The sequence below is a fragment of the Siniperca chuatsi genome, linkage group LG17 (genome assembly GCF_020085105.1).
Source record: "Siniperca chuatsi isolate FFG_IHB_CAS linkage group LG17, ASM2008510v1, whole genome shotgun sequence".
NCBI lineage: Eukaryota > Metazoa > Chordata > Actinopteri > Centrarchiformes > Sinipercidae > Siniperca > Siniperca chuatsi.
Window position 1 is genome coordinate 11,197,736 of NC_058058.1, and position 22,860 is coordinate 11,220,595.

The 22,860-nt window shown below is 40.9% G+C and overlaps 1 protein-coding gene across 4 annotated transcripts; it reads left to right on the forward strand.

The window, feature by feature from the left end:
• Window positions 1–47: 47 nt before the first annotated feature.
• On the forward strand, window positions 48–22,312 carry cgnb (cingulin b). 4 transcript variants are annotated; one of them, XM_044172619.1, is made up of 21 exons: window positions 52–250; window positions 4,230–5,386; window positions 5,480–5,577; window positions 5,685–5,754; window positions 9,952–10,049; window positions 10,282–10,414; window positions 10,530–10,742; window positions 12,707–12,834; window positions 13,637–13,663; window positions 14,303–14,423; window positions 14,700–14,912; window positions 15,131–15,229; window positions 15,883–16,140; window positions 16,246–16,416; window positions 17,864–18,025; window positions 18,258–18,347; window positions 18,478–18,561; window positions 18,665–18,783; window positions 19,172–19,280; window positions 20,454–20,617; window positions 20,871–22,312. In XM_044172619.1, the coding sequence occupies exons 2-21, from the start codon at window positions 4,259–4,261 to the stop codon at window positions 21,001–21,003; spliced, it is 3,618 nt and encodes a 1,205-aa protein (XP_044028554.1). In that variant the 5' UTR covers window positions 52–250; window positions 4,230–4,258; the 3' UTR covers window positions 21,004–22,312. The 4 variants fall into 4 exon arrangements, with proteins under 4 accessions (XP_044028557.1, XP_044028554.1, XP_044028556.1 ...); XM_044172620.1 differs by lacking the exon at window positions 52–250 and adding an exon at window positions 664–776; XM_044172622.1 differs by lacking the exon at window positions 17,864–18,025 and having other exon boundaries at window positions 48–250.
• Window positions 22,313–22,860: the final 548 nt, after the last annotated feature.

The window sequence follows — 22,860 nt, forward strand, 5'->3', positions numbered from 1 at the left end:
TGAGATGAAACTGAGCCCCGCAGCTGGCACCGCCTCTCCGGGAGCCTCCCACCAATGAAGTCGGTCCTGAGGCGGGACGATGGCTATCAGATGTGCTGGCAACAGGTTGCACTGGCAGCGGGGGACAATTTCCTGATGTCCTTAGTTCATTGACTAACATCTTCTCATCCCACTTACACTGTACAGAGCTGCTGCTGTAAAGACTGACACAGGAGCGAGGACTATTTCGGGATTTGGACCATCTTTGCAGGTGCCGTAGAATAAGTATCCTAGTCTGAGTATTTACACAGCTGCTGCCTATTTACTGTACACTGACTTTTGTGGGGAAAGTGCTGAGTGTCTAAGGCTAAGCGATACTGTAAGCCCAGTTTTGCTGAGCAGGCATTTTACAACATTTGGATAAGCAGAGATGGACACCTGTGGCTTTGAGATTTGGCAGCGGTCTTCCCATGCTCAGCTTTTCCTGCTCACGATAATAACCGAAAACAAGCATCGGAGGGGAAGCCTTTTGTTGTCAAAGGTTTGGTTGCAGCTCTGTGTGTGTGTGTGTGTGTGTGCTGCGCTGCGCTGCGGTCTATAATTGGATCGGACTGCGCTGCGTAAAGAGGATGAGGGGTTATTATAGTAGGTAAAGGCTTCAAATAGGATGCGACGGCGTCTGGTTGGGAGGCAGGTGCGTCGGTTGTTTACCTTGTTGCTGTGCTCGTGGTCCCACTGGCTCGAGTAAACAACCCAGTGGTGGTTTCGACGCGCACCGAAACTGACTGACCGGATAGGTGGGTGTGACGCAATTAATCCAGGAGCCGGCAGGTGCTTAGGGGGTTACTCTGCTGTAATGGTTTGTCCCGTCTAAAGCATCTTTATTCGACATATTAATGTGAATTTTAAAGTGATATTATTTAATTTATCAGTCAACCTGTGTAAATAATCTCACGTCTGCCAAGAAAATACACTGTTGGCTTTGTGTTGGTTAAATGTACGTGGCTGTAACGAAAAGTAAGATAAGCCTCATATCCTCGCCAACATTATAGTTTACAACTGATAACTCACTAGCTGTTGGAAGGTGCTCCCTGATTAAATATAAGTAGTCCTGACCTAACATCTGTGGTGAGGTGTGGTGGGACACACTAAAAGCTCACTTTCAGGTAAACATGTAGCTTTTAATGAGGGACTAGTTTTACCATGTTGCTATTTTACATAAGAGAAGCTGCGCCTACACAGCCCACAATAACTAGTAAAACTAGAATACTTTGCATAGTCTGGCTTTTCTGTTGTAGAAAAATGTACTAGACTCACCACAAAACAAATACTAGGTAGTGAAATGTTTTGGGTATCAAATAGGGCTGGGTGATTACCTTCAGTATTAACAATTATTGACTTTTATTGGAATCTTATGGTCAAATGTTCATATAGCTAATGTGATTGTTTTACAAAATTCTGTCATCTAAATTATTTATTCCAAGCAAATTCTACTTGAAAAACAAACAAAAATTTGTTAATTAAGGTTTTGTTTTGCACAGGTGAAGTTACATCTAATGTAATGCATAATAGTCAAACGCAGTTTTGTTGATTATTTTTGATTATATTATATGATCACGCATATATTTGACATATTATGATTTATACATTTATTTCAGAAACGTATTCATTAGGGTGGCAACTTATGTTTATTTTCTTTATTGATGAATCTGTCAATAGGCAATAAAATGTCAGAAAATAGTGAAAAATGCCCATCACAATTTCCCAGAGCTCAAGATCATGTCTGCTAATTGTTTGTTTTGTCCAACCAACAGTCCAAATCCCAAAGATATTCAATTTAAATGGATATAAAACAGAGAAAAGCAGGAAATTCTCATTTTTAGAGGCTGGTTTTTGCTTGAAAAATAACATAAATGATGATCTCAGTTTAAAAAAAAATAAAAATTAAATTGATTGATTAATCAACTAGTCATTTCAATTGACCTTGATTTGAACCAAATCATCCAGCCCTAGTATCAAAGTAGCTCGTCTTCTTGTTCAGATACCCATGGGCAAGGGAAACTGTGGGAGAAAGTTGATGATCAGACGTGTGGTAGGAAGCAGAGGAGGGTGCAGGAACGGGGCCAGAGGAAAATGAGAATTGCCTCCTGGGTGAGGAGGAAGGGTAGAGTGATGGCAGATAGGCCCGTTTGGTGACATTCCTGTCTCTGTTGACACAGCCATTCCTTGTGACAAGACAGAGAGAGAGCATGAGAGGAGGTGAACCAGTTGTCACCAAGCAGTGCTCTGCGACTGGTTGCAGAACGTGTACAACAACTGAGCCTTTGTTAAAAATCTACCCAAGGAACATATTTATACCTGGGAGCTTTCTGTGTGTCCAGTGATCAGTGGCTGAGGGCTAAAAGATTTCCCAACATAACTCAGAAGTAGCCCATTTTCTAACCTTCAGATCATTCTTTTGATGTCCAGAGTGCAACATGGTCTACAAACCTGGTTGCTTGTTGTTATGTTAGGACAGGGGAATTAATTTGTTTTGCGCTGTATTTTTAGTCTCCAGTTTGTCGTCTTTTAATTAGTCTCTTGACTTTTTGTTTACTGCCTGTGTGGACAGTTTTCCAGCATGTGTAGGCTTTACAGTTACCGCTGCCCTAGTTCTCAGTTTCCTCTTAATCTGTCCTTATTAATACAAATGCAAACCACGCGCAATGCCGAGTATAAAGGCAACGTCTGGAATCCTAAGAATGTTTTTAGGAAAGACAAAGGCTGACTTTGATTCACCAATGTAACCTCATTGCCAGTCGAGGTGCTTCGTGTTACACTATAACCAGCGGCCAGTTAGAGTCGGTTACATCTTAATTCCTGTGAGAGGCACATCTGTGCTGTAGGTGTGACAAAGGAAACACACTGGGGTTGAAGTACGATGGTGAGCTCTGTGACGCGAAAATCAGCTTTAGCAGCACTTAAATACAAGAGAATTAACACTCGCTTTCATGTGATAATGTGACAGCAGTATCGGTTGTTTTAACATAATTCCACATTACTTAGTACTTTCTTGCCACTCATAGAGACACTGAAAGGAGTGATCCTTATAAGATCAACTACCTGCTACCAGATGGGGAATGCACAGCAGGTTTGTGCCTAAGTCTGTGCACACCCTTGCTTGTGTGTGTGCGCGCGCTCGAGCCTGTGTGTGTGCCTGCACAGCTCAAAGTAAACAGTCTACGCCTGAGTGACTCTACTCTGAAGTCTGGTGACTGGGGAGACTCTGGCAGAGGCAGAGAGAGAGAGGGGAGGCCCATTCCTGACATAGCCCGCAGTGTTTAATGCTCCACAGAGCCTGGACAATAGGAGGAGTATTCACCTTCTCATAGTGTTCATCACCAAGCTCATTTTCAGAGCATATAAGGTGGACATGCTTAGGTCATACTACTAACACTGTAGCTGACTGAGTTGTTTAAATTTGGTCTATAAACCAAAAAGTAATCTGCAGATATTCTGATTAATTAATCATTAATCATTTTTCAAGTAAAAATGCCAAAAACATATACTGGTTCCAGCTTCTCAAATGTGAGGATTTGATGGTTTTCTTTGTCATATATAATAAAACAAAATATCTGTGGGTTTTTTGTACTGATAAAAAACCGAACTGAATTTAAACATGTCACCTTGAAATTACAGCAAGCATTTTTGACTATTTTCTAACATTTTATAACTAAATGACTAATTAAGAAAATAATGGGCAGATTAATCGATAGCAAAAATAATGTCAGTTGCAGCCATATTTAAATTTAAAACAGTAATAAAGATTCAATGTCATTTAAAGAGGTACTCCAGCGATTTAGTATTGCACTTCCATATAGTTGGAGGAGACAACAATTTATTTTTTTATAAATGATCAAAATTGAAGCAACGATGGCCCCAGTTTATAACGCAGACTTTGTTTTATACATTTTTAGTCCCAAAGCCCAAACTGAGATAATCCTGGTGACATCATTGGGGTTATTTTCTCAGACTTTAGAGAGCTCATCCAGAGAAACAGAGGGCATTATACAACTTTTATCACAGGCTGAGTAGTACTCCTCACGACGAGTAAACTGACCTTCATGTGTAAAATCAGTAGAATGCCCCTTTAACACAATATTAAAAGGTGTTTCTTTGTCAGCACCTTCAAATTGTTCACTCATTCGTCACTTGTTCCACTGATTCACCTGATTTGCATTTCTGCTGTTTTCCCCTCCCTGTCTTCCCAGGCTGCTTGCACAGAAACCAGGAAGTCAACATGAGCACTCTCTCCACTGACAGGAAGCCTCTTGTGGATTACGGCGTTCAGATCCGCTTCATCAAGGACCTCGATGACACAGGTGGAGGTTATCCTGATAAAAATAAAGGAAGCAACAGTGCAACTCCTCCTTCCAATAAGTATGGGGTGGCAGTGCGGGTTCAGGGAATCTCTGGACAGCCATATGTGGTCCTGAAAGATGGCGAGAAAGGTGACTCTTACGGAGTTCAGCTAAACACTCCCACCCCCAGCTCAGGGCCACCTTCACCTTGCAACAGCCTCCCCAAAATTTATAAAGAACCAGCAGAATTAACAAACCCCTATAGTCCTGCTGTAAATTCACCTCGCTCCCCTGTTTCTGCTGATGAGGATGGGGAGATTTTTGGGAGCCCTCTTAAAAGACCTCCAGGGGACGGTCAAGCAGGAACCCAAGGGGAGGAGGAGGGTGGAGCTGGCAGAGAAGGGCATGTAGGGAGATCGAAAGCTGAACCCAAACTCAAAGCAACAGCCAGTGAAGCAGAGAAAAACAGAGATTGGACCAGTAAAGATGAGTATAATGAAGCAGGGCTGAAACCTGTCAAATTAAATGTTGTGGGACCCAGAAAGGTCACGCAAACTGGCTCTGGTTTCACCGGCTCTTTGGGGCGATACAGTGGGAAAAAACAGACTACATCTTCCCCTTCAGAGACGCTCCCAGAACCTCCAGCATCAACCGGTGAGGAGCCTGTCCCAACAATCGATACCAACTCCCTGGCTCCCATCAACAAGCTCATCAGTAAGTTCAACAGTGGAACGCCTGGCAGCGCCCCACAGACGAGAGGCCGCTCCGGAGCGAGGCAGCGGCTCAGGTTTGACGAGCGCAGGCGGTCCAGAAGTCTTGATGCTAGAAAAGATATTCAGCCTGAGGTTTCCCTTCCCTCTCCTAGCTCTCCGACTCTGAATCCCTACGCTGTTCCTTTGTCTACCTCTTCCAATTTGTTGACGTCATTTGCCCCAGCAAGCGGTAGCCTCGGAAGGAGCCCTGCATCTGTTTCCAAGGTGACAGCACTCGAGGCCCCCTATCCGAGCTTTAAGTCACCAGGGAAGTTTGTTGCCAAGGCCACCACTCCGGCTGTAGCAAAAAAGCCTGTAAGTACCAGCAATTGTGAGGTTCTGAATTATTTGCAGGTATTAAATTGTCTCTTTGTCTGTTTTCTTACTATGCTCACTCTCTATTTAAAGGAGATACCTCCGAGGAGCCAAACGAGTCAGAGCACAGAGGTCATCAGTGAGGAGGAAGCTCAAGTTAAGCAAACTATTTACAACACCCTTAAAGATGGGTAAATAAACTACACGCATGATATTATGAATGGCTAGAGTCATTGTTACTGTATATGGATACATGTGTTTTTCTAATCTAATCCTCTGTCCACTGTTTCCTGATCAGCACCAGTGAGAGCGAGGGATCCCTCAAAAGAAAGGTCAACCTTGTCTATGAGACAACCGGCAGTTATAAGGTACGACAAACACTAAAGCACCACATACAGTAAATGTGAGGTATTTTTACATGCATATACATCTAACGAGTTTTACTTATAGATTAGAAAAAAATGTGTATTTTGTGTGTTTTAAATAGTAATAATATAAGCATGGAAATTCATTCTTTACCCTGAGAACACTATGTGTGACAAATAATGTCAACTCTGGTTCCACTTGTATCTCACCATCTTCATCAGCAAATAGAACTAGCTCTGGTGTTCCACATTTAAATCACATGATTGCACCTGAGCCGGTTCCATTTACTGATGAAGACCGTGAGATGGGGTTGAAAGCACCAAAAAAGCTTGTAAGTGGACCTGTGAGTTGAGATTATTTTGTCACACAAGTCAGACTTAGTTGTTCTTTTAGTGTTAGTCCCCATATTAAAAGATCTGTCAATGAATTTGGGATTTATATCAACTTCCAGTCTTGAATTTAGAATGTTGCTGGTGGCGCGACACTCGTTTACATTTGGATTACAGATTGTGCCTTTAAAGAAATAGTTCAACATTTTAGGAAATCTGCTTTTCTTCATTCTTGCTGAGAGTTAGATAAAAAGATTGATACAACTCTAATGGCTGTAAGGTAAATATTTAGCTACAACCAGCAGCCTGTTAGCGTAGCTTAGCATAAAGACTGGAAACGGGGGGAAACAGTCTGACTCTGTTCAAAGGTAACAAAATCTGCCTACCAGCTCCTCTTAACAGTCTTTGTGCTAAGCTAAGCTACCCAGTTGCTGGCTGTAGCTTCATATTTACCGTACAGATATGAGATTGATTGATTAATTCATTTGTTTTTGTTTTGCAGCCATCTAATCTAAAAGCTTGCCACTTTACAAAAAGCTCGGCAAAACGGTTGTATACATATGTATAACTAAGATATTCTATACATTTATAATAGCACGTAATCCAATTAGCTTTTGTGGCGTGTAAGTTCAGCATGTTGGTCAAACAAAAGGTTGGAAAGTAGTGGTGTCAGGGTTGGGGCGCCTTCTTCTCAACAGACCAGTTCTTGTAATGAAGCTAACAGATGGTTGGCAGCCTGTCCTCTTTTCTCAGGATATGAAGTTTCTATTTCATTCACTTTGTCTCCGAGGATCCTCTTTTGGCAGGCTAAAAAATGCAAAAATTAAGGAACATACTGAGTATTCCTCTGCTCTGTCAATTTTGGTGCCATCTTTGCTTCTTTGTGCTCCTGTGACACCTTATTAAAATAGATTGTGCCATGGTTTTTATGAGCACGAGCACACCACTTATTTTAAATTTGCAAATTTTTGCATAAATCTACATACAGAAGTTATTCCTTTGTGTCCTTAGCTTCTTATATTACATGCACTTGATTATGTATGATCCCTTGTTATGTACTTGTGACCATGGCTGCCTGTGAATGATTTGCCCGTCTTGTCTCTTGGCAACGATGCACCTGCAGAGGAAAGCTGTTGAGGGCTCAGTCATTGAGAGCCATCAATAATTGAGTTGAACTGGAACCCTGCACCAGCTGGGGGTTGGCTTTCCAGATGGGAGAGATCTTTCTCGGAGGGGTCTTGTTGTACAAAACCTCTGTGTTTTTCATGGCGGTAACCATACTGTCCACTGTCCAGTGGCTGATTTCTCTTCCAGCAGTCATCTCAGGCTCTTCAGAAGTGTTAACAGCTACTGAAACATCCACAGCCAGCATCAAACTGCAGGATGGAGGGGTTTACACAGGGTTTCTTTTTTTTTTTTGCCCGAGGCTATTTCTTCTTCAGCTCTGCCTCTAAACCAAAACATTGCTTTTGACTGTAAAAGCCAAAACATAAGATCAGAACAGGGCTCATTCAAAGACTGTTTTGGAGCATTTGTGATACAACCAAAGTTCAGATTAATCTACTAATACAAGCTTTTATTTCAGAGAGTTCTTTCAAACCGTATCGACTCACAAGTGTAATGTAAAGCGGGGTTCACATTCCCTCTGTACCACTAATGTCTGTGGTTCTTTCTAAGTGCTTTTGGTGTGTTTTGACTGGTTTAATGCAGTGTTACCAGTTAATGTGTGTCAGTGGGAGAATGATGGAGTTAATGCACCAACACCCTGTTTGTTCCCCTGGTTAAATGAGTATCAGATGCTGGTGTGTTGGGTTACCTTAGTCCAAGACAGAGATGTATGAGTGTGTTTGTGTTGAGAGTGAACACAGAGCGATCACTGTTGTTTGTTCAGATTTACAAAGGACTAGAGCACTGGGTCACCACCTTATAAATGAAGCTATGTCTTCTTGTGACCTCTCATCAGGTTGCACATGTTTACAGGTTGTGAACATTTCAACCAAAGAGTGATTATTCCTTCTCAGGTTGTTATATTTGAATAGGTTTGATCATTCCTGGTTCTACAAGTAAAAGTCCCATTCATTTTTCTGATGGACAATGTTATGTGACTCACATTTGGAGCTCTTCCACTGCTTAGATCAGATCAGCGTGTTGAATTATTAGTCCAAAAGATCAACAATTGCGTGAGAAAATAGCTGGTTCTTTGATAAAAAGTTTTACAGTACAGGTCTCTGTACATACACAAAACTTCAGGGGATAAGTTAATTACAACTCCCAAGGTGCATTTCAGGAAGACACATCCAATCACCTATCTTAAAATTATGTCACATGTGCCGCTAACGGTGAGTGTAAGGTAATGACTATGAGAAAGCTGATTTTGCAAACTGCAGCTTAAATCAATTTACTTCTGGATTTTGGGTCAATGTTGGATTAATTCTGCAAATATGGATCAGTGTTTTGTTCACAAATTCAACAATGAAGCGTTTTCAATTCGCTACAGCTCTAATTCAGGACTCTGACTGGCTTCTTCTCCATGGCAACAGGGCCTGAGGCTTAAGGGTATTGCAGTATTTAGACCCGTCCACCGTGCCAAATTGACAAACAAAACATGATTCCTCAGAAACAAAGTTGAGAGAATTAAAATTTAAAGCCATAACATAATCCTATAGGATTACATTACATTATCCGGGAGACTCCAGTGTTTCTGTGTTAAGTTACACTGAGGATATTGTTTATAGAAAAATTTGAAAAAGGAATAAAGAATGGTGAAAAACACTTCCAGAACCAGCTTCTCCTCCCACTTCGCAACTCTATACTTTTTAGTGGCCTGGAGTAGTAAAATTTTCCCGTAATTCATAAGAAAAAAACGGTAAGGTAAGAAAAGGTATGAAAGTTTGAAAAAATAAACCTAATTTTGCTTAACCGAAACATGTTTGTCTCTTCTGCTTCGCTATTCTTTTAAGCACCCGTCAGATTTGTCTAGCGACCCTATGTTGGGAACCACTGGACTAGAGGCTATCAAGACCAAACCAGCTGTTATTTTAGATAAGGCTTTAATTGAATCTCCTTTGCATTATGTAATCACATCATCCTCAAGTATTTCTCTGAGACTTTCTTTTATTGTAGATGATTAATACACATAAGGATACAGCTGATGCAATTCACTCAAAGTGCTCAAAAGAAAATTCTCAATTCTCAATTATGTTATCTTCTGTTAGTTATCTCTTTGTGAGGACAGAGAGAAGCTGAAATATCCCAGAACGGGATTATCTACAAACTGTCCTGCAGGGAACGAGAAGAAAATGAAACAAATCTGTACAAAACACATCTTCATAATCCATCAGTGATAAGTAACAGGAATGTGAGGTCCCCTTAGGAGCATAACCATCCGTGATCCTCCCTTTGTCTCTCTCTTCTGTTTCCCTGTGTGTGCGTCCCTGTAATGAGTGTGTAGGAGGATAAGAGAGGTTTCATGGGCAGGCTGCGCTTATACCTCCTTTTCAGAGAGAGGGAGCCTGAGTGGGCGACGTCGCTCCGGCTCTGCTCCCATGCAGCCTGTCAGAAAGAGTTGTTAATGTGGTCTTTTTTGACGATGTCTGAGCACACTGGCAGGGCCTGTTCTCCCAAAGATTTTTTGACAGTCAGAAACTAGGCCAAGGAATCCAAGGCAGGGTTGTTGTTGTTTTTTTTTTTTTAAGTTTCAGACAATACAGAGCACATAATGTATTTGCAAGGTCGACAGTGACAGTCTGTTGCAAAGTTTCCAGTCCTCCTCTCCATGTCTTTGTGCTCTCTCTTTGTCCTCTTTTTCTGTGTCTCACCCTTAATCTTTCTCACACACCTTCTCTGTGTGTGTGTTTGTATTGTCTACAGAAGGAAGGATCTGATGTGAGCTTCAAAAAGAGGAACCTCGAGGAGCTTCAGGAGCAACTCAATCGCTGCAAGAAAGAACTGCAGCAGGCCCATGATGAGTAAGGATGTGTGTGTGTGTGTGTGTGTGTGTGTGTGTGTGTGTGTGTGTGTGTGTGTGTTTTGCATGTACAGTGTGTGTGCACTTAACAGCTAACAATAAGCTTCCAGTTATTGCTCCTGTGGCTTTTTCGTCAAAGGATAATTTCACTATTGCCTGATTGATGGGCTTGTTAATGGGTTGGCGTTGCAATATTGATTTTTGTGTGTGTGTGTGCACGTGTGTGCGCGCAGACTGGCTGAGGAGCGTATGGCCAGAGAGGGGGCGGAGTCTCGTCTGCGCCTACAGGAAGATCAGCTGGCTGAGCTTCAAGAGGAGCTGAGGAGGGTTTCAGAAAACTCACCTCACTCAGACTCACTGCAGACGGTACTTACACACATTCACACACATATAGCCTACACACACACACATATGCAGAATAAAACATTACTGCACCTGTATTTGTCTGTTTATCTGACTATGTTTGTCTGTCTTTCTGCAGGATGTGATGATTCTGCAGGCCGAGCTGGCGGAGGCTGCCATGTTACATCAGCGCCAGGAGGAGATTCTACACCAGCGGGAGCGGGAGCTGACGGCCCTGAAGGGGGCGCTAAAGGAGGAGGTGGAGTGCCATGACAGAGAGATGGAGGATCTGAGGGAGCAGTACAGCCAGGACATGGAGAACCTGAGAAGAACCATGGAGCAGGTCACACAGGTGGATGGCACTATCATTTACAGTTCGTGCATAGAGTCCATCACACAAAACTTTACTGGGTTGTAGCCCATAAGTTAGATTTGATTTGGGGGGTTTGAACTCTAGTGCAGCCGTGCTTCATTGAACATATAACAAAAAATAGGATTTTTGAAATGGATTCATCTTCAGAGTTCAGGCTTAAGTTATTAGCAAAAATGATTTAAAAACACTGAAGAAGGAGATAAAAGGAAAAGAAAATGTGCAGCTGAGGCAAAGAAACCTGACTTTGAAAACTTTCTCTTCCAATATCAGACTAATGATACACAACAAGAATATTGATTAGGAAAAGTAAAAGAAATACAACACTATAAAATCCTCAGGTTGTTTGATGTGAGTTCTGTGATCTCTGTGTGATTATCATCTGCCTTTATAAATACTTCTGAATTCGGACTTTTCTCGCACGTCCTACATGTGCAGTTACTTTGATGTAGGATGAGGGAGTAACTGGTTCAATAAAAAAAAATGTTGGTTTAGTAACTCTGATGTCACTGAACCAACACAAGTGATTCAATAAACTGAACAAAGAACAAGCAAGACACTAATAAATACCACTCTAAAAGAATGGGTCAGCTACAGCTCCATTTTATGTGTGTCTTTAACAAAATCTATTTCAGCATTTCTTTCTTTTATTTTACTACAAAGTTCTTGCGCTCCAGACAGTCTTATAGACCGGTGCTTCGGATCATAAACTGACCAAAAAATTCTGCACACTGTCAACTACTTACTTATTTTATAAATGAAGAATGTGAGTACAAATGATTGACAGTATGCTGGATTTTTTTTGTTTCTTTTTCAGCATTTATTTCTTTACAATTTTGGTGACTTGATATGTGTGTTAGTGTGCAAGTTTAAATTGAATTCTAACACACATTTTCACTTTTTTCATGTGATTATGCTCATAATATTGTTTCAGTGTCAAACTAAGAGCCTGCAGATTACAGGGCAATTAACCAGGAAGGGTTTGTATCCTGCAATGCAGCAATCACAATGAATTTTTCTCAGTTTCTGAAAACTGAATTTTTTTTTTGTTATAGTCTGCTAGTACACTCCTAAGATCCATGTTTTCTTTTCAGAGGGTCTCTTTGTACAGATGTAGAGGGAAGACAGTCAGGTTATACCTGTCAGGCAGTTTGTGCATATTGAGGCGATATTAAAGTGTGCTTTAATGTTGCATCTGCCCTATTATACATCCAGGCTTTGCCTTGTAATTCTGTTTTATGTGTCAGTATGCAGTCAGTGTTCAAACACTGAGTCAGGGTAGCATAAGGTCAGGCTAAGCCCAGAGTTAGAAAAGAGAATTTTGCTGCTTGTGATTGCAATGTAAAACTTTTCCAACTGAATTTTTATTGTAAAGTTTTCGGTTTGTGCCAGTTGACTATTTTTGGAGCACTGTACTGTAGGATCTAGTGTAGAAGCAGTTTGAAGCATATATGTATATACAGGAATAGATCACAATGCAGATTTTGGAAACAGTAACAGCAGTGTCAGGGAAAAAAGTAACATGCAGCCAGAGAGTAGGAAATAAGCAGGCAGGCTGGCAGCTACTTTTGATGTGGTGATCTATTTGGCAAGAGGAGGATTAAAGTAGTTGAATCGCTGTTTGTCATGACTGTATCATGCTCTTATCTTGTCTGATATTTTCTGGTGTTATTTCTTATGTAGAAGAAGTATTTTTTAGAGGTTGAAGAAACGCTAATGAAGGCATAAGCCTTCTGTTCCCTCATGCTGAACATTTGCTTGAAAAAGAAACTGAACTAAAGGAAAATGTGATAGATTTTGGTGTGTGAACTCCTTTTGAACCACTGCTCTCACACGTCATACTAATGACAAGGATAATTGAATATGAGGAATAAATCGGTGCTATATGCTGACTCCGATTACTTGTAATATAATGTTTTGTGTGTTTGTGTTTTGGCGTGTTCCAGTCGCAGGAGCAGATAGAAGAGGAGAGGGAGAGGGTGAACGCCTCCATGTTGTTCCTGGAGGTAGAACTGGAGAGCTGCAGAGATCAGGGAGAGCAGTGGAAGACGCAGCTGGAGGCCACCACACAGGAGTTAGTGTCTATAAGTCATATGTTTGTGTATTTATGTTCTTTTCTGCACCACATATAAAATGATGGCAGGTGACAAATATCAAGAGTGACCATGTGTGAGCCTGTTCAGTCAGCAGAAATGACATGATGTCACCATAAACAGTATTTCATACTGCAGATATGGCACCATTTACTACTGTATTTGGGGCTTTTTGTACAGATGCTATTCACATCAGAAGCCTCTCTAAATTGTATGAATCAGTTGTGAGCTAGGAATACACATGTTGTACCTTTTTCAGTATCTACCGTTAAAGGATTAAAAAAAAAAAAAAAAACCTGCATAAGCATGAAGTAATGTTCAAAGACCATGAATATGTGGATAAATCGATGTTTGGCTCAGCATGTGAGCTTAGAAATGTAAGCTGCTATCTGAGGTCTTTAAAACAAACTGATTATGCAGCCATATTATTCCTTTGGATCCATAAAAAGAAAAACATATACATCAGCAGCAAGGGTACTGTTCTATGGAAATGGGTTTATATTCACAGCTATTCTTTATTGCTTTGAACTGGCAGTTGTATCACACTCCAGCCTTAGTTAAGCATCAAACACATTTTTTTAAACATCGTATTCAACCTTTTTCCAATCAGGAGAATTAGTTTGAAGAATTCAAAGTGCTCACTGAAAACCAAAAAAGTTCTGTAAAGCTATAGTGTACGCGGACATACTGAAGATACTGTTTTTGGTTCAGACCTGCAATGTTACATTTCTCTTGAGTTATTTTTAATGCATGCACTCTTTCACTTGACTTTTCATTTGGCAGGAGCGGGGAGCACATCTACAGTCAAATGTGAGAGAGAAAATCAATCTCACTGTGTTTGGTTTGAGTTGGTTTAGCCTAGTTTCTAAGCCTAGAGATATTTTCCCTAAAATTCACTTGAAAAGCTCAAACAGAGTGGATTTTTTTTATCTGATGACATCTGTTTTGATCATTAGATCGGTGAACCCCTTACTAACAGTAATCCAATGATAATAAACCCAATCATGTCAATCATTCAAACAAATCAACATTCAGTCAAATTGACTGACTGATTTTGTCTTAATGAGGTTATATTGATCAATCATTGTTTTATTGTTTGTTTTTTTTTGTTCAATCATCCATTCTAAATAACACATTTCCTGCTTTAATTGCCAATTAACACAATTGATTTTGAATAAATAAGTAAGCGATGCATCTCTATTTAAGGTACAATCCTACAATGAAAGTCCTTTTTGTCAAACAAAAGACAGATTGTGGATGTGGTAATGTTTTTATGGTGTAGCACAGTAGTTTTACTCGCTTGTGCTTTGTTTGACACTTGTTGCTGCTATCTTTGGTGTGTGCAATTGTGTGCTTATGGCCTTGCAGTGTGTGTGTGTGTGTGTGTGTATAGTTTATAGAGCTACTGTTACCACTGTGTGTTTTTTAACATCTACTTTCTCTCCGCAGGCTGCTGAAATCCCGTTTGGAGAAGGAAGAATTTGAGGGCGAGCTGAAGGATCTTCAGGATTCACTGCTCACCATGAAGAAACAAATGCCTGCATCTGATGATAACCGTGCTTCAGCAGAGGTAATTCACATGTCAGTCACGAGACAGAACACAGATTATGCTCACTGTGTGGGTGAAATGCAGGGGCTCACCTCCTCTGTTTTACACTATATTAATCTCTCAGAACAGTTGGGTTTTCTTGTGGCTGAAGCTTCAATAATTTCATTCATTTTTCCTGCACACACACACAAATGCACACTTGCGTGCCCCATTCTCATACTAACACGTTGTTATACGCCCTGGCACATTCCCTCTTACTCACACACGCATTATTCATCTCTGATTGCTTATCCCAAGGAGCTTCAGCGTTGCCATGATGATCTGAAGCGGGCTCGCACCGATCTGGACAAACAAAAGGGCGAGTTAGACGAGAAGAGGGAGGCACTTCAAGCCCTGAAGAAAGCGAGTGGAGAGAAAGAGGCTGAGCTTCTGTCTGAGATCAGCAGGTTGAAGGAGCAGTCGCAGAAAGACAAAGTCCACCTGGAAGAGGCACTCGAGAAGGCAAAGGAGGTGAGACGTCATCTGGAGTCTGTAGAAAAGAAGTGACTGTTTTTACGAAATAGAAAGAACACCTCACGCATATTTGAAATGGATTTAATGTATAAAACAAACAAGGGATTAGAGTTTTCATTTAGATGAATGTCACTATTTTAAAGGAAAGTTTATAATATTGTCTGCACAGTCAGTAAATTCTGCATGTTTCTCTCTTGATCCACTCCTCTCTACAGTCGTCAGCTGGGTCTTTGGGAAACACTGTGGTGGACCACGGCACCAGCCTGGAGCTCCAGGAAGCAAACACTCGCCTCAGAGAGAGGCTGGCCCGCATGGTACGGCACAAAAAAGACATACAGCTGCACACACACATGCATGCAAAATTACGTAAACAGACATACTGTACAAGAACAAAAGAAATTGCCTCCCACACAGACTCTATTTTCAACTAAGAGATGGGAAGTAAATTAGAGCCACTCAAACATGTAAGCTCAGAAAATAATCCCTCCAAGATAAATTTGCATAAGATGCGCATTGTGCTCCATGTGCGTTGGAACAGCGACACATTACAGTTGTTTTAAGTGCTATAATCTTGTTACTTTTGATGTGGAATGATCATGTGAAGAGCATAGTCATACACAAATCAGTGTAGGTGCAAAGCCAATACAAATCAACATACTGTATATGTAGGATACAGAGTAACATTCTGGACTGGGGTTTGTATGCAGGGAGTAGGCCAATGAAGTTTAAAGTACTGACTCTCTGTTGTTATTGTACTTTGAATATTAAAAGGCAAATTATGAAATACTGGAAAAATACAAATGGGTTTGTTGTGTGGTAAATATTATTCTCTCCTTAACATGGCCTAATAAGATTCAAGACACATAAATACCCAGCTTAAATGCCTTTTACCGACAGCAGATGGTGATAAAAACACAAATGATGCTATAGACCCATGTTTATCAGTGAGTATTTTCTCATTCTCCAGACTAGGTTTCACTCCAGCGTGCCCCGGAGCTCAGAGGCCGAGGAGGCGGTGGAAGCTCTGGAAGATGAGAACCGCTCCCTGAAGTCTCAGCTGGAGGAGGCCAAGAGAGGAACCACCCGCCTGAGTAAGGAGAGGGACGAGCTGACCCGGCGGCTGGAGGAGAGAGACCTGGAGAGGGAGGCACTGAGGAGGGGCAAGAGTGACCTGGAGGAGCAGAAGAGGCTGCTGGACCGAGCCCTGGAGAAGATTAACAAAGAGGTGTGTGTGAGTTTGTTAGGGTTAGAAGAATGTCTTGGTTTGCTGATGTATAGAAATATTGTCATTCATTTTACATTTCTCTCTTTCTGCCTCCCCCACTGTCAGATGGAGGTGATGATGGGAGATTCCCGTCAGTCGGTGGCCGCCCTGCAAACACAACTTGACGACTACAGGGAGCGCTCGAGGAAGGACCTGCAAGAAGCCCAGCGCAACAGCAAGGACAGGCTGGCAGAGCTGCAGAGGGCTCAGAGTAACCTCAAGGCCCAGCAAGAAGAGGTGAGGACAAATGGGTTGAAAAATAGAAAGGATAAGTGAAGGAAGGGAAGCTGCGTGTGTAGGACCAAACCCCTATATTTACATGTTTTGTGAAATGCTAGATCACTCCAACAAATAAAAACTGAACTGTCAGCCTGTTTTTCTTTTTAAAGCCCTTTAAAAGTATGTTTATCCTGTTTAGCCATGCTAGCAGCGTGGCTCTAGGCATGACAATGTCGATCCAACGGTTGGCCAGTGTGTCAGTACACCACTTTGGTCCAGACTGAAATATCTCAACAACTATTGGATTAATTGCCATGACATTTTGTACAGACATTCATGTTCCGCAGATGATGAATCCTAGTGAGTTTCGTGATCCCCTGACTTTTCATCTAGCACCATCATCTGGTCGAACCTTTTAATGTGTTCAGTATTTTTGGTTTATGACCAAATACCTGCAAAATAAATGGTATTCATCAGCCTCAGCTGTACTTTGTGTTTATTGCTAATTAGCATGCTAACAGGCTAAACTAAGATGGTGAACCTGCTAAATATTTACTGCTAAACATCAGCATGTTAGCATTGTCACTGTGAGCATGTTAGCATGCTGATATTAGCCTTTACCTCAAAGCACCATGGTGCTTAAGCACAGTCTGATAGAGCCACTAGTAAGTCAGTTAACTCTTAGTCTTACTATATTATCACATAAGTTCTGTGTTTGTGGAAAAACATCTAGCATTTACTTTTTATAGCCCTAAAATGATTTAGTAGCCATTTTTAGACTATATAGTATAAGGTGACAAACTATTTGCAAATTATTACAATGTGATACATTTTTGCTGAAACTGTAGCAGCTGACAAAACCAATCCCACCAAAAGTCCGCTCAGTAGCTGTCATGGAGTTCAATCGTATCACACCATCTTCCTCAGCAGATGCAGTTTGCCTAGTTGTTATAGAATTGTAGATTCTGAGCCCTTTAAGGATTTCTCGTCCATGTTGACTTAAAAGTTAAAGGTTATTGATTGTATAAAGCAGTTTTAGGAGTGTACGGTAGAAGAAAATCTGGTCTTGTATGTATCTTGTATGTAAATATATATTCCTCATTTATTCTGAGAGTGCATGTAACTTTGTCACTGTTCAGTATGGGGAAAAGAGCATGCATTCCCAGCAAACTATAAGTTAAGGTTGGGGGGATTTTGAAGATAGAAACTGCATGAAAATGAAAAAAATCCATGCATTATGGTCCCCTCCATCTTGTCTTCAATCAAATCAATCAAAGCAAATCAATTTATTATCACATACACAATCACAAACAGTACAACACCTAGTGAAATTCGTTCTCTGCATTTAACGTATTAGGAGCAGTGGGCAGCCACTGTGCAGCGCCCGGGGACCAACTCCAGTTCTAAGCCAGTGCCTTGGTCAAGGGCACTGACAGGAGAATTAACCTAACATACATGTTTTCAGGTTTCCCGTCTGAAGAAGGAGCTGCTGGTGTGCAGTGAGGAGAGAGACAGCGCCCAGCTGGAGAGAGACCTCCTCAACAACCGTCTCAAACACTTAGAGAGCGAACTAGAATCAGAGAAGAGCACCTACACTGACCGCACCAGGGAGATCAGGGGCCTGGAGGTGAGGCTTTGAGGTCGAAGGTCATGAACTGGAAAATCTAAAGTTGGGTGGGAGTAAGTCAAGGATACAGTGACGTGACAGCAAATGGAGTTTAGGAGTACAAAATCGTTAGGGAGTCATGCATTTGAGGTTGAGGTGTCAAGCAGCTTTGCGTACAGACAGATTGACAATACGAGTCAAAAAAAGAAATATGTTACAGTAGGTATTTATCTGTTTATCTGTCTGTTCACAGGATAAAATCAAGACACTGGAGATCGAACTGGATGAGGAGAGGAGCAGCGTGGAGCTTCTGAACGACCGCATCACACGTAGCAGAGATCAGGTGCCACATAAAAATATTTGAATACACATGCAAATAAGCAGGAGGCATTTCTGCGTCACGGTATATCTGATGGCAGGTTTATTTACACTGCTTCTTCCTTCTTTCCTCCTATCTCACTGTCTCCTCTCAGGTGGACCAGCTTCGTTCAGAGCTGATGCAGGAGCGTTCAGCGAGACATGACCTGGAAATGGACAAGAGCGCACTTGAGAGACAGGTACTGTTCATTCATCCAGTGCCTTTACATGCACAAATTCACACACACTCCTTTTTGCAAAATCAGTAGTTTATTCACCTTCACTGTACCACTCTCCTCCCAGCTGAAGGAGTTGAGGTCTCGTGTGGCAGACATGGAGGGACAGACTCGGCCCCCAGCTGGACTCACCCTGCTAGAAAACAAAATTCAAGAGTTGGAGGAGAGACTACACAGTGAAGAAAGGTATGGCTGAACACACATGACAGGTCAAAAAAGAAACAGTCGCTCTATCTAAACTAAATGCCAATAAATATATTTGTGGGGGGAAAAAAGTCCTACTTTTTGGGGAGTATTTTAATGAGTCAAAATAACAAGTCAGCTCCCGTACACCGACAATATGTTAAATTTACTGAAATTTTTGGTAAAGCAACCCTTATCAGGCATTTTATATAACACATGACAAAAAGTCACAAGGAACAACAATCAACCATGCATAAAAAAACACCTGTAAAAACGGTGGGGGAATAAGAGAAAATGTTTTAAGTGCCACAACATACCCAATAAAAATTTTGATTTTGTGTCAGTGTTGCAATGTTCTTATATTCTGTGAACTCTGAACTTCTCCATACAGAGAGAAGGCCAGCATCCAGGCTTCTCAGCGACGAATGGAGAGGAAACTAAAGGAGCTAAACGCCACGTTAGACCAGGAGAGAAGCCAACATGTTGAGCAGAGAGATCAGGTAAATATCAACATTTGCATGCAAATGATCTTTAGTGTTTGTTTTAGAGTTTGCTGGTTAAATACGAAATGCTGCTGCTCAAACTGGATCTAACCAATTAAAGGAATAGTTTGACATTTATTCGCTTTCTTGCTGAGAGTTAGATGAGAAGATTGATACTGCTTTCGTGTCTCAATAAGTGCATTCAAGCCTTGTAGGAGTGAGAGCTATATGTCATCCGAAATTGGGAGTGTATCCCTTTTTAACAAATAGCTAAAATCATGCTCAGTGCTACAGTCTAAGTTCTCAAAGATTGATGTTTTTTAAGAAATGAGACATAAGTAAGTGCAAGCAGGGGTTGTTGAGATGTAGTCTGAAAAGGAAAATTTGAAGCCATGTCGTCCAGTAGCCGGTTAGTTAAGCATAAAGACCGAAAACAGAGGGAAACAGCTAGCCTGGCACTTCTCAGGCTCACTATCACATTATATCTGTTTTTGTATGGATTAGACAAACAAGATATAACGTGTTAATTAGTAAGCTTTAGAGTTGCTGATAAGTGGATTTTGTTTCCCTTTGGACAGAGCCAGTATAGCTTTTCCTCCCTGTTTGTGTGAAGCTAAGCTAACTAGCAGCTGGCTCTAGCTTCATATTTACCATGCACCCTCAAGAGCGATATCAATCTTCTCATCTAACTCTCACCAAATAAATGTATTTTCCCAAATATTCTTTTAATGTCAGACATTACATTTAATGAAATGTACTATTCCAGTCTTAAATACCAAATACTTTCCTGTGGTTGTACTAATTTACCAGCTCCACACAGTTTTAATTATGTAGTAAGAATTATCGATGGATACTGTTTGACCTACACCTACTGTAATCATTAACGCAGTTCAAACAGAGCTTAAATGCTTCTTTTACAAAAGACTAATCTCATCTGTACCCCTCCTGACCCAAACCCAACCTCACTCGGTCACCAGAATGCTCCCTGACCTCCCTTTCCCTATCATCTTTCTGCTGCCTCAACCTTTTTTATGTAGCTGTAGCCGCTCCCCTAAAAACCCACACACCCGTCAAACCTTTAACCCCCGCCTGTCTTGCTTCTTCCCCTCCGCTCCCTCGTGGCCCACGTCTTCACCTGTGACCTCCTCTGTTCCCCTCTAACCCCCTGCCTCTCCCTCTCTCCATCCCCAGTTATTTCTGCGCGTGAAGGCCTTGAAACGGCAGGTGGACGAGAGCGAGGGAGAGGTGGAGCGCTTGGAGGGAGTCCGCCGGAAGGTTCTCAGAGACCTGGAGGAGCAGCAGGAGCTCCAGGAAGCACTGCATGCCAAAGTCACAGCCCTGGAGAATGAACTAAAGTAGGACTTAAGTTATGAAATAATGTCACAAAAAATATGTTGAGTCATCTCAGAAATTTACTGCACAATGTAAGATGACTTCCTTAACATTCAGTATTTGACAAGTAGACATATCAATACCATGTGTCTTCTTTACACTAGGTGGCACTCTATAGTAACTAGTTGGACACATGGCTTCACTGAGCTGCAATGTATGAAAGTAGAAGAACTGAGTCAATGTTTTTAGGATTTTCTGTTGTTTGCATTATCTCAGGCGGAAGTCACAGCAGACACATCGTGCAGCTCTGGGCTCCTCCACTTTGAGCTCTGAGGATGAGGACGGTTTCTATGACACCAACATCACCTCCATCCTGAATGAGAGCCATCTACAGACCTCCAACTGCTAAAGGAAAATGGCGGCATGAATAAAAAGACCTATAAAAAGATTTTTTTTTTCTACAGTGCAAACACTTGTAAGATTGTGTCAGAGAAAGGTACTCACTCAGAGTATCAAGGACTCGCTCATGTGAAGAACTTGGTTGCCATGCACTACAAATTTGCCTTGCAGTTGTTCCTGGTTTTATTTTTAGTACAGCAGTCCAACAGAGACAGGTTGTCAGGATAATTAGATTTCATTGTTTTGAGCCTTCAGCTGTGACTGCTTCAGTACTGTCATGTTTTATCTGTCTTGAGATCTTTTCTTTTTCTGTTATGTTGAAAAGAAAAATTACACTTACGTAGAAATACAAGGTTTTACTTCTTGTACTTCAACTTGAATCATGATTTCAGAAAAGCTCTTTGCTGTGTGTTCTCTGTATTGACTATATTTACTGTACTCTACTGTGGTAACACATTACTGTGGCATGGTTTATGTTCAGAGGTCATACAGTGGACTTGAAAATTCAAACCACTTTAAAATAACTTAGATAAATTTTCCTAATTGTTCCAGTCTGATATCTGTTTGCTTTTGCATGATAAGTTACATCTGTCAGTGTTGTTAGCAGCTCCAAGTGTTTCTTTGTGTATTGAAAGTGATGTTTTTTTTTGTTTTGTTTTTACCTTTGAATGTGACAATGATGGGCTGTTTAAACTGAGCCTATATTTTTATGCTTTATTAGCTGTGCGTACCTGTTACTCAAGACAATCAAATATACATACTGTCGCACTGTGTGTCCTCAGAGATGAATCCTCTCCTTATAGGATTTTCTACTTTAACCATCATATTTCTGATGTGGTGTAATATATTATGTATTAAGGTTGATTCATGTGCATGTTTTCACTCACGCCTTAAAAATTAGCTTCATATCTTTATTTTCACTTCATGTTGTCGCCGCACGTGGTCTGTTTATATACTGCTGCTGTAATGATTTAAATAGTATTTCATATATTTAAGCATATTTCATATGCTTGCCTGTGCTTGCATCTCCTGTACATTCCTATTTGAAGAATGATTAGCTTAGATTTGGAAGCATTTCACATTGCTGTTTCACTCGATCATTATGAATGTTGATTATAATCTCCGAATGACATTTTGATGGTGTTCTTACATTTTTAACATGTCACTTTTAAAATTTGTATCTGGGCAATTACAAGCAAGCATGCTATTAAATGTAGAATATGTTTATTAAGCTGCTGGTAACATTTGATATGCGGTGCAGAGCTTTGTAAGCTTTCCCCAAATTTTGGACTGTGTACAATAAAAAGAGGTATATTGTATTTTTTCCTCATTTTATCACTTTGATCTCTTAATATTTGTTACTTTGCAATATACATTTTGAAAGTATTTTAGATTTTAGTATTTTAACTATGGGCCGCCCCATTATACACATTTATATACAAGTTTATATATCATAGTAATATTACTTTTACATAGTGTGATTTCTGCTATGCTACTGTATGTGAGCCTTAGAAGAGTAGTGTAAATCTTAAAGGTGACTACTTTTTTTTCCCCCTTTTATTTCACAAATTTGTTAAAAGGGTTACATGTAAATGTGATATTTTATGAAATCGTGAGAGATTATCCATTTCCATGCTCCTGAAAAAGGAGGTCAGATGTTAAGGTGACCTACAGCGCAGCACACCACTTGGGATGATTCAGTGATTTGCTAACCCATTAAGGATGTTAGCCACATGAACCATCTTATCCCAGGGGTGCGGCCATTGCATCATACCTGCCTGCCTTGTGTACATGTCTCTGGGGGAGTTGTGCCTGTTGGCGGCAGGCCTGAACTCAGTACCAATGAAGTCATCTCCCATCCCCTCTT